Below are 12,547 nucleotides of genomic sequence, written 5' to 3'. Positions count from 1 at the left end.
GGCTTTGGCTGGCCGAGAATTGCACCGTTTTCCTTGATGCTCGCTCTCTCTCTCTCTCTCTCTCTCTCTCTCTCTCTCTCGTGTATCTTTGTTTTTCCTTTGTCTTACTTTCTTTGTTTTCATATTTTTTTCCACTGCGGAGATGAGTATGCGCTTAACACACGACTATTCTATACATTACTATATCTTTTCATTAAGTTGTATGAGTTTACCAGCTCATTGCAAACTCAAAAAAAAAAGAAAGGAACACAAGAAAGGACAAATCCATAATCATTTAGAAGCGTTAACTTTCTCTGCATCCTTGTCTTGAGGTTGACAACAGGACTGTATCATCCATCAAAACTAAGGTGTGCAGCCATACAAGGAACCCATCCACATCACAGCTATTCTTAATCAGACCAATAATGAATAACAAACATGAAGCAGGGGAGCCTTGCCTCACACACACACACACACACAAAGTCGGCCAGTAATCAGGATAGGAGCAATAAATAGTAAAGTCAACCTTGATGTGAAAGAAAAAGAGAAGAGGAATTCTGAGATGAATGGAATAGTCTCAGTGGTGAGGTTGATGGCGGCGAGTCTTTACGGAGCCTTGAAGAGCAGCGTACAAAGATCATGTCTGGTGCACCAAGCGGCAAGCTCACTCTGCTACACGGAAGAAGTGGTGTTTTTAAATGGATTTTATAGATACATTGATGGATGAGGATAATAGGAGAATTAGTTCAAGTGTTTCGTACAAGAACTGACTGCCTGAATGAAACGTGTAGGCCTGATGGCTTCTGGCAGCTTCCATGATTTGACTTCAGCGATTTTAAAGACAAAGAAACAGAATAAGATTGGTATTATGGAATCAACCTTCACCCATACAAATGTTCAGACAGTGGCGATGACCATGAGGGTTTTTCCTTCAAGTAGTTATCTAAACAATAAAGGAATTAGCAACGCAGTGAATGAGCTGAAAGAATCTTAATTTGACCAAACCCTCGGAAGGAGACGCTAAAGTTATTTCACTATTAGTATTAGTGGTTGTTCTTGTGTTGTTATCAGTTACATCTTTCAAAACCACATCCTGAAATCCACACCACACCCTATCAACATAAGAACATCAGAAAATAAGTGTTAGTGCAGGAAGCCATCAGGCCCACACGTGGCAGTCCCTGTACAGACATACCCACCCATCACTCCATCTATAAATCTGTCAAATCTTAAAAGCTCCCCAATTATTCACCACTAATTTTCTACAGCTTCACAAACTCATGTGGGGGATTAAAATAGTGAAGAATGTGGCCATTAATCTCTTCAGTAGCATGACACGTTTCCTTATTAATTCTGGTGACTATTTGGTGATTTTCTACAGCTTCACAAACTCATGTGGGGGATTAAAATAGTGAAGACTTTGGACATTGATCTTCTGCCCCTTCATATTGTCAATAAAATGGTCTTATCGTAGCCAGCCTGTCTGAAAATGCCCAAAAAATGTCAAACTGTCTTAAAATGCCTTAAAAAACGTGCCAAACTGTCTTATAATGCCCTAAATATATGCCAAACTGCCTTAAAATGCCTTAAAATGTCAAACTATCTTTCAATGTGCTAAAAAGCGTGCCAAGCTGTCTTAAAATGCCTTAATAGTATGTCAAACTGTCTGAAAATGCCCTAAAAAACGTGCCAAACTCTTTTAATGCCATAAATATATGCCAAACTTTTAAAAATGCCCTAAAAACATGAGTCTCCCTATTCCTTGTGGTAACTATTTGGTGATTTTCTACAGCTTCACACACTCATGTGGGGATTAAAATAGTGAAGACTGTGGCCATTAACCCCTTCAGTAACATAACACGTTTCCCTATTCCTTGTGGTAACTATTTGGTGATCTACAGCTTCACAAACTCATGTGGGGGATTAAAATATTGAAGACTGTGGCCATTAACCCCTTCAGTAGCATGACACGTTTCCCTATTCCTTGTGGTAACTATTTGGTGATCTACAGCTTCACAAACTCATGTGGGGGATTAGAAAGTGAAGACTGTGGTCATTAATCTTCTGCCCTCCACAGACCCTTGCTAATGTCAATAAAATAGTCTTATTGTACACAAAGATCACTTATTCATACTCATTCATATATGATTAAAATTTAAAAGAAAGATCAAATAAAATAAGAAAATGATAAAAAGAATAAAAATAGTAAGAGATAATAAACAAAAAAAAAAATACATATATGAAAGGATTAATTTCCGCGCAAAAAAATAAATTAACGAAAAAAAAATGAAAATAAAGACAAAAACAAGTAAGGAAACAATAAAAGAATAAAATTAGTAAGAAAAAACATAAAAAAATGGATGAAGCATTGAATCCCGCGCCAACTACTGGAAAATTGAAGGATAAAAATTATAAAAAAAAATGGAAACAAAATAAAATGAGAAAAGAATAAACAAAATAAATTAATAGGAAGAACAGACATGAAAAATGGATGATGATATAAGAGCATTCATTCCCTCGATAACTTCTGAAAAATTGAAGAAAAAAGAAGAAATAATGAAAAAAATAGAAACACAAAATGAAATAAGAATAAAAAGATTAAAACAATAATTAAAAACGGACATAAAAATGGAGCAGGTACAAAAGGCATTCAATACTCCCACAAAACAAAATAAATGATAAAGAAAGAATAAAAAAAATAAAAGTGATAAGAAAAAGACAAGATTATATAAAAAAAAACATTCATTCCCACGCTACACACACACACACACCGTGTAGTGTAGTGGTTAGCAGGTTCGACTCACAATCGAGAGGGCCGGGTTCGAGTCCTGGGAAACGGTAAGGCTAATGGGCAAGCCTCTTAATGTGTGGACCCTGTTCACCTAGCAGTAAATAGGTACGGGATGTAACTCGAGGGGTTGTGGCCTCGCTTTCCCGGTGTATGGAGTGTGTGATGTGGTCTCAGTCCTACCCGAAGATCGGTCTATGAGCTCTGAGCTCGCTCCGTAATGGGGAAGACTGGCTGGGTGACCAGCAGACGACCGAGGTGAATGTACACACACACACACACACACACACATACACACACACACGGCCCGGTAGCTCAGTGGTTAGAGCGCTGGCTTCACAAGCCAGAGGACCGGGGTTCGATTCCCCGGCCGGGTGGAGATATTTGGGTGTCTCCTTTCACGTGTAGCCCTGTTCACCTAGCAGTGAGTAGGTACGGGATGTAAATCGAGAAGTTGTGACCTTGTTGTCCCGATGTGTGCTGTGTGCCTGGTCTCAGGCCTATCCGAAGATCGGAAATAATGAGCTCTGAGCTCGTTCCATAGGTAACGTCTGGCTGTCTCGTCAGAGACTGCAACAGATCAAACAGTGAATCACACACACACACACACACACACATAGTGTAGCGGTTAGCACACTCGGCTTACAAATGAGAAGGCGCGGGTTCGACCCCTGGACACAGCGGAGCAAATGGATGAGCCTCTTAATGTGTAGCCTCTGTTCACCTAGTAGCAGGTATAGGTACAGGATGTAACTCGAGGTTTTATGGCCTGACTTCCCCGGTGTGTGAAGTGTGGTGTGGTCTCAGAGCCTATACAGTAGACCGAAGATCGGTCTATAAGTTCTGAGCTCTTTCCGTAATAGGGAAGGCTGGGTGACCAGCAGGCGACCGTAAATATATACAATGAATGCACACACACACACACACACACATACAGACATGTGAACAACAACATCAAAAATAGAGAAAGTATTGAAAGTTTAGAAGTAAATGGAGTATGCAGTGAGGATCCCAGGGAAATGGCAGAGGCTATGAATGGATGCTTTCGGAAGGTATTCACAAAGGAGACTGCTTTTGACAAACCACTGGTAATGGAACAGAAAGGGATTATGAAGGAATTTCAAGTAACTGTGGAGGAGATCAAGAATATGATGGGGAGTTTAGAAGTGAGAAAAGCTGTGGGACCTGATGGGTATCAGGATGGATTTTAAGAGAATGCAGGAGCAACTGGCAGAAAAAGTTTGTGAAGTAATTGATGCCTCATTAAGGGAAGGTGTAGTGCCCCAAGACTGGAAAAGAGCTAACATTGTCCCAATTTATAAATCGGGTAACAAGAGAGACCCATTGAACTATAGACCAGTGTCACTTACAAGTGTGGTAGCTAAGATGTGAGAGGGTGGTGAAGAATAGATGGACAGACTTCTTGGAGAAAAATGACATACTTTGTGAGTGTCAATTTGGTTTTAGAAAAGGGCGTTCATGCACGACAAACCTGATATTTTACTATTCGAGGGTGATAGATGTAATACAGGAAAGAGATGGTTGGGCTGATGGAATATATCTGGATTTAAAAAAGGCCTTTGATAAGGTACCACACCGGAGACTGATCTGGAAACTTGAAATGGTAGGAGTGCATGGCTACTTTTTGGTAGGAAGAGAAATGAGAACAATAATTAAGGACAGACCATCAGAATTTTTTTTTGTTTTTTTTACATTACATGATGGGCCAGTTATGTGAGCTGGACCAAGTTAAGAAAAGTGAGAACAAAGATTGCAAAGTGTTGGAAAAACAAAATTTTTTTTTTTTTTTTTTTTACATTACAAGGGCACTGGCTGGTTGCCAGGCCCTGTTAAGAGGAAAGTAGAGAAAGAAAAACAAAAATCTAAAAGGAGGGTCCAGTTAACGTAAGAGGTGTCTTGACACTCCTCTTTGAAAGAGTTTAAGTCATAGGCAGGTGGAAATACAGACACAGGTAGAGAGTTCCAGAGTTTACCAGTGTAGGGAATGAAGGAGTGAAGATACTGGTTAACTCTTGCATTAGGAAGATGGACAGAATAGGGATGAGAAGAAGTAGAGAGTCTTGTGCAGCGAGGCCGCAGGAGGGGAAGGCATGCAGTTAGCAAGTTCAGAAGAGCAGACAGCATGAAAACAGCGGTAGAAGACAGATAAAGATGCAACATTGCGGCGGTGACTTAAAGAATCAAGACAGTCAGTTAGAGGAGAAGAGTTGATAAGACGAAAAGCTTTAGATTCCACCTTGTTTAGTAAAGCTGTGTGTGGATCCCCCAGACATGAGAGCCATACTCCATACACGGGCGGATAAGGCCCTTGTACAGAGCAAGCAGCTGGGAGGGAGAGAAAATGGACGAAGACGCCATAGGACACCTAACTTCTTGGAAGCTGATTTAGCAAGAGTAGAGATGTGAAATTTCCAGTTTAGATTTTTAGTGAAGGATAGACCGAGTGTGTTTAATGTAGAGGAGAGGGAAGTTGAGTGTTATTGAAGAAGAGAGGATAGTTGTCTGGAAGGTTATGTCGAGTAGATAGTTGTAGAAATTGAGTTTTTGAGGCATTGAACAAAACCAGGTTTTCTCTGCCCCAATCAGAAACAAGTGAAAGATCAGAAGTTAGGCGTCCTATAGCATCTCGCCTTGAGTCATTTAATTGTTGTTGGGTTGGGCGTCTGTTGAACGCTGTTGAATAATGCAAGGTGGTATCATCAGCATAGGAGTGGATAGGGCATTGAGTCAGATTTAGGAGATCATTGATGAATAATAGAAAGAGAGTGGGTGATAGGACAGAACCCTGTGGAACACCACTGTTGATAGTTTTAGGGAAGAACAGTGACCGTCTACTACAGCAGCAATAGAACGATCGGAAAGGAAACTGGAGATGAAGGTACAGAGAGAAGGATAGAATCCGTAGGAGGGTAGTTTAGAAATTAAAGATTTGTGCCAGACTCTATCGAAGGCTTTCGATATGTCAAGGCCGACAGCAAAGGTTTCACCGAAGTCCCTAAAAGAGGATGACCAAGATTCAGTTAGGAAAGTAAGAAGATCACCAGTAGATCTGCCTTTACGGAAACCATACTGGCAATCAGAGAGAAGGTTGTGAGCTGATAGATGCCTCATTATCTTCCTATTAAGGATAGACTCAAAGGCTTTAGAAAGGCAGGAAATCAAAGCTATAGGGCGGTAGTTAGAAGGATTGGAGTGGTCACCTTTTTTAGGGACAGGTTGAATGTGAGCAAACTTCCAGCAAGAAGGATAAATAGAAGTAGAGAGACACAGATGAAAGAGTTTGACCAGGCAGTGAGCGAGTTCGGAAGCACAGTTTTTGAGAACAACAGGAGGGACTCCATCCGGACCGTAAGCCTTCCGAGAATCAAGGCCAGAGAGGGCCAGGAAAACGTCTTTATAAAGAATTTTAATTTTAGGGATGAAGTAGTCAGAGGGTGGAGGAGTAGGAGGAATATGCCCAGAATCATCCAAAGTTGAGTTGGTAGCAAAGGTTTGAGCGAAGAGTTCAGCTTTAGAAAAAGAAGAGACAGCTGTAGAGCCATCTGGATGAAGTAAAGGAGGGAAAGACGAAGAAGTAAAGTTGTTAGAGATATTATTGGCTAGATGCCAGAAATCTCGAGAGGAGTTAGAATTGGAAAGACTTTGACATTTTCTATTGATGAAAGAGTTTTAGTAAGTTGGAGAATAGATTTGGCATGATTACGGGCAGAAATATATAGGGCATGAGTTTCAGCAGTTGGATGGCTACGGAACCGTTTGTGAGCCGCCTCTATCATTGACAGCACGAGAACAAGCAGAGTTAAACCAAGGCTTTTTAGCTTTAGGGTTAGAGAAAGTATGAGGAATGTAGCTCCATGCCAGAGATAATCACCTCTGTTATGCGCTCGGCACAAAGAGAAGGATCTCTGACATGAAAACAATAATCATCCCAAGGAAATCAGAATAGTACTGCCTTAGTTCCTCCCACTTAGCAGAGTTAAAATGCCAGAAGCACCTCCGCTTAGGCGGGTCCTGAGGCTGCACTGGAGTGATAGAACTGGTAACGGAAATTAGATTGTGGTCGGAGGAGCCCAACGGAGAGGAAAGTTTAACAGAGTAAGCAGAAGGGTTGGAGGTTAGGAAAAGATCAAGAATGTTGGGCGTGTCTCCAAGGCGGTCAGGAATACGGGTAGGGAACTGCACTAGCTGCTCTAGGTCATGAAGGATAGCAAAGTTGAAGGTTTGTTCACCAGGTTGGTCAGTGAAAGAAGATGAAAGCCAAAGCTGGTGGTGAACATTGAAATCCCTAAAATGGAGATCTCAGCAAAAGGAAAGTGAGATAAGATGTGCTCCACCTTGGAAGTCAAATAGTCAAAGAATTTTACATAGTCAGAGGAATTAGGTGAGAGGTATACAGCACAGATGAATTTAGTTAGAGAGTGACATTGAAGTCTTAGCCAGATGGTAGAAAATTCTGAAGATTCAAGATTGTGGGCACGAGAGCAAGTGGTGTCGTTACGCACGTATGCGCAACATCCAGCTTTGGATTGAAAATGAGGATAGAGCAAGTAGGAGGGAACAGAAAAGGGGCTGCTGTCAGTAGTCACAGACAACTGTGTTTCGGTTAGGAAGAGAAGATGAGGTTTAGTAGAGGAGAGGTGGTGTTCCACAGATTGAAAATTAGAACGAAGGCCACGAATGTTGCAGAAATTGATAGTGAAAGTATTAGATGAAGTGTCAAGACACCCAAGGTCGACAGCAGAGGGCAGTCCGACCTGGGGACATTTATGGTCCCTCCCAGAGGGGACTCCGAGGCAGGGCGTGGTGAAGCCATTATTAAATTTTGATTTGAAGAGAGTGTAAAAGTGTAAGGTGTTGTAGTGTAGTGTAGGAAGTAGTAGAAGTTGTCTTTAGAGGGCAGGCAGCAGCTGCTCAATTGTATAAATGAGACCACAAAGGGAACCGGGAAGAGAGGACACGGGGAATCACTCAGTCTGCAGCACTGCCTACATCCCCGTAAGTACCTCTCCTGGAGTATTCCACCGGGCGGCAGGTGACTACTGCCTACTCCATAGAACGGAGTTCAACACGACAAAATGCAAGAAATTAGAGTTTGGCAAGAGTGAAAGAAGAATCAGGAGTATGTACAAGATAGGAAATGAAGACATAAAAACCAGTCATGAAGAAAAAGACCTTGGGGTGACAATTACCAATGACCTATCGCCAGAGAGACATATAAACAAAATAATTGGAGAAGTATTGAACTTATTGAGGAACATAAGAGTGGCGTTCGTATATTTAGATGAAGAAATGATGAAGAAAATAATTACTGCAATGATAAGACCAAGGCTTGAATATGCAACAATACAGTGGGCTCCGAACTTAACCCATTTACGCCGCTCGTTGCGTCAACGCAACGTGAAACAAGCTACAACATGATGTCGAGCTACACTGATAGAACGGCATGTTGTATCCTGTAGTTGCTTTCGATGGTAGTAGACACCCAGAACTCCCAGTGGAAGGTTCATATGATGTCACATGTCTCATCATTTGACGGGAAAAGGTAGTGAAAGAAGCTCCATTTTCTGAAATACAATGTCTTCATCAAAAAGGAGGTGAGTAAGGAAAACTATCATCGGGGATTTGTTCATATCTATTTCATAAGAATCTTCTATGTTTCTATTCATGACAGAACCCTTTTGAACCATATTTTATTTGATAGTATGCTGATGACAATTGTCTAAAAACTTTATAAAGAAAAAGTTGCGCTAACGCAACCATCGGCACCGGCCTCTTCATTGAAGTAGTTATTTTGTAACGCATAATTTTTTTTTTTTTTGCGCATATAATTGCAGTGAATGAATACATATGTGTAGCCTAACTTGTTTGTTGAAAGCATACATATCGTCTACAAACATTTTACGATATATAAATTCCATTATTATTGTTTTTTTTTCAGAAAAATGAATTTGAACGAGATCTTAGACGAGCTAGAGAGACCTACTATGTCTGACGAGAGTGAAATTAGTGATGAAGATGAATCCACTGGAATGGTAAAACAAACTGAAACACATGACGTTTACATTATGCCTGCAAATGATGGTGCTATGACGGATGAAGATTCTGGCGAAGAAGAAAGCGTGGATATCTCTAATCTTCCTGGAACACAGCTAATTGCTTTTGCAGTGTTAGATTCCACAGTGTCGCAAGATGATGTAGATGAAAATGTTGAAAGACAAGCATCCCAGAAAAAGAAAATCATAAAACTCTGAAAATGGAAAGCACAGGATCTCCCAGAAAAGACAAATGTTCCATGTTACTCATATAAACCATCAATTGCTGATATTCCACGTAAGCTTAGTGAGACCCTTGAGCTTTTCTTGGATGTATTAGCTATTGATCACCTTGTGAAACAAACTGTAAACTATGCAGTACAGAATGGTAAACATTCATTTGCGCTGACAAGTGATGAAATGAAAACCTTCATAGGAATTTTGTTAGTGTCAGGCTACTGTTGCGTTCCACGTCGCAGACTGTATTGGCAGAGACAACCAGACGTGTACAATGAGCTTATTGCTGACTCCATGCGCCGCGATCGCTTTGATGAGATCATGAAATATTTTCATGCTGCAGACAACACAAAGCTTCCCAAAAAAGGACAAGTATGGCAAAGTTTCTCCCCTCATGGAAATCCTGAATGGCAACTTTCTCAAGTACGGGGAAGTATTTGGGCCAATAAATATATCCATTGATGAGTCAATGATACCTTATTTTGGTCGGTATCCCACAAAACAGTTCATCAGGGGAAAACCTGTACGATGGGGTTATAAAGCATGGGTTGCAGCTGATCCAAATGGTTATGTTTTTGATATATCTGTTTACCAAGGCAAAGATGGTGCTAAGGATAAGGCTAATGCATCTTATGGACTTGGTGGAAAAGTTGTACTTGATGTTTTGGATGTGATAGTAAAACGTTATCCAACAAAGAAGTTATCCCTTTACTTTGATAACTTCTTCACATCCCTCAAACTTGTAGAAGAAATCAAGAGCATGGGTCATGATGCTACTGGCACACTAAGAAAAAACCGAATCGAAAAATGCCCATTTACAAATCCTGCAAAGTTTATGAAATTACCTAGGGGAACTGAAGAACATTTTTGTGATGCTGAATCTGGGATAATTGCAGCACGCTGGCAAGATAATGGCATTGTAACAATTGCATCATCTGAGTATGGAGTATCACCACTAGTGAAGGCTGAACGCTATGTTACTTCTCAGAAGAAACGTATGAATGCCAAATGCCATCCATCAGTATAATCAGAAAATGGGTGGTGTTGATAGGGTAGATCAAAATATTGCTCAGTAAAGGCCCTCTATTCGTGGGAAAAAGTGGTACTTTCCAATTCTCACATACTTGTTTACAGTATGTGTAAACAATGCCTGGATTTTTGCAAGAGAAGGAGGTTACAAAGAGGATATGTTGTCATTCATACGTGCTGCTGCTACTGAATGGCTACAGAATCACGGCAAAAAGCCAAATAATCCAGGAAGATCACGATCAGTTCTCAGTGTTGCAGGTGTATCGGCACAAATGCGCTATGATAATGTTGGGCATTACATCGTGAAATCGGATCCTCCAAAACGCTGTCGTTGCAGGTTGTGCAACAGTCAGACTGTATTCATATGCCAGAAATGTAAAGTATACCTGCATCAAAAGTGTTCAGTGCAGTACCATACCATGTAGGCCAGGAGAATCCTGTGAAAATATATCTAAGATAGGTTGTACTAATTCTTTATCATGATTTTTCTTTTTTATTATCACATGCACCTCATTTCTCCACTTCAAGAGCTGTATTATCTCTAAGGGCTGTATTCTTTGGTATCCTTTAGTTTATAATGAAGAAATTCAAGGTTTTATTTTTAGTCAGGAAATTCTAATTATGTATCAAAAGTGAATTTTAAATATCATTTTTATAATTCTTCTTCCATGCTAAGAATTGTATCCTAGCTGGCTCCTTTAGATTTTCATTTGAAGAAGAGCAAATGTGTTTCCTATTATGCAAATATGTGTGTATGTATGTATGTTTTCTATTTCCTGATGTTTTTCCTTGTGTGCCGATAGTTGCGTTTACGCAACATGTATTGTGGTCGAAACGCCACTAGTTGTGCTTGCGCAAAACACAATTTCGTCAATAAAATGAGAACCATTGTACATATGGAGTAATTTTCATCATATGCTTGCAGTTTAGGTTCACATTATGCATATATCAAAGCTGCAACATCAAATTCTTACTTTCATTTTTTTTCGGCTTAAATGGGTTAAAGAAACACTTTAGGAAACTAGAGAAAGTACAGAGGGCTGCAACAAAAATGGTGCCTGACTTAAGAGATTTGACTTATGAAGACAGACTGAACAGAATGCAACTTCCGACCCTGGAAAACAGAAGAGAAAGGGGAGACCTGATAGCAATATACAGAGTGATGATTGGCATGGAAAAAATGGATAGGGAAGATCTGTGTATGTGGAATGAAAGAATGTCGAGAGGGCATGGGAAAAACTAAAATGGCCACTTATAGGAGAGATGTGAAAAAATATAGCTTCCCTCATAGAAGGGTGGAAGCATGGAATAGTTTAGACGTGGAAGTGGTCAACGCAAGGAATATTCATGATTTTAAGAAAAAGCTGGACATTAGTAGATATGGAGACGGGACAGAACGAGCATAGCTCTTTTCCCGTATGTTACAATTAGGTAAATACAATTAGGTAAATACACACAGTGAAGAAGATTGTGAAATTTTACAGGCAGATCTGGATAGGATTTGGGAGTGGAGCAAGAGGTGGCAAATGGAATTTAATCTGAGCAAAAGTCATGTGATGGAGATGGGGAAGAGTGGAAGACGGCCAAGAGGGTCATATAAGATGGGTGAAGAAGTAGTGTTGAAAAAGGTGGAAAAGGAAAAGGATTTGGGAGTGATAATACAAGACAATGGGCAGTTTGAGGCTCATATTGATAAGATGTTTGGAGAAACATATAATTTGATAAAAAATATTGGATTAGCCTTCCATTATATGGATAAAGATATGATGAAGAAATTAATTAGTACAGTAATTAGACCAAGATTGGAATATGCTGGAGTGGTTTGGTCCCCTTATAAAAAGAAGCATATAAGGAAGTTGGAGAGATTGCAGAGAATGGCAACAAAAATGGTTCCAGAATTGGCAGAAATGATCTATGAGGAGAGATTAAAAGAAATGAATTTGCTTACCTTGTAACAAAGAAGAGAAAGAGGAGATTTAATACAGGTTTATAAACTGTTGAACGGACTGGATGAAGTGGATAATGTGCAAATGATGTTGAGAGAGAAAACTTAAATAGAACTACAAGATCGCATAGTAAAAAGATAGCCAAGGGAATATGCTTGAAGGATGTGAAGAAATATAGTTTCCCACAAAGATGTGTGGAGGTGTGGAATGGTTTGAGTGAGGAGGTGGTGTCAGCGAGGAGTGTGCATAGTTTTAAAGGAAAGTTGGATGTGTGTAGATATGGAGACGGGGCCACACGAGTATGATACCCAGGCCTTATAAAATTACAACTAGGTGAATACACCTTGGCGCAATGGTTAGCGTGGCCAATTCTCAATCAGGTGGTCCCGTGCTTGTGAAAATAACGATACAATGCAACAAAATATGCAACATTGAGACATTGAGAAGGAGGACGAAGACAGTCAGAGAAGAGGTAATAAGACTGTAAGACAAAATGCTTTTGATTCCTTACGTCT

The 12,547-nt window shown here is 40.2% G+C and overlaps 1 protein-coding gene across 1 annotated transcript; it reads left to right on the top strand.

The window, feature by feature from the left end:
• Positions 1 to 8,772: 8,772 nt before the first annotated feature.
• On the top strand, positions 8,773 to 10,084 carry LOC123503758 (piggyBac transposable element-derived protein 3-like). Its single transcript, XM_045253759.1, has 3 exons — positions 8,773 to 8,954; positions 9,300 to 9,429; positions 9,563 to 10,084. The coding sequence occupies exons 1-3, from the start codon at positions 8,773 to 8,775 to the stop codon at positions 10,082 to 10,084; spliced, it is 834 nt and encodes a 277-aa protein (XP_045109694.1).
• Positions 10,085 to 12,547: the final 2,463 nt, after the last annotated feature.

The sequence above is a fragment of the Portunus trituberculatus genome, chromosome 14 (genome assembly GCF_017591435.1).
Source record: "Portunus trituberculatus isolate SZX2019 chromosome 14, ASM1759143v1, whole genome shotgun sequence".
NCBI lineage: Eukaryota > Metazoa > Arthropoda > Malacostraca > Decapoda > Portunidae > Portunus > Portunus trituberculatus.
Note: the sequence above shows the minus strand (reverse complement) of the source record. Positions and strands in the feature narration are given on the sequence as shown.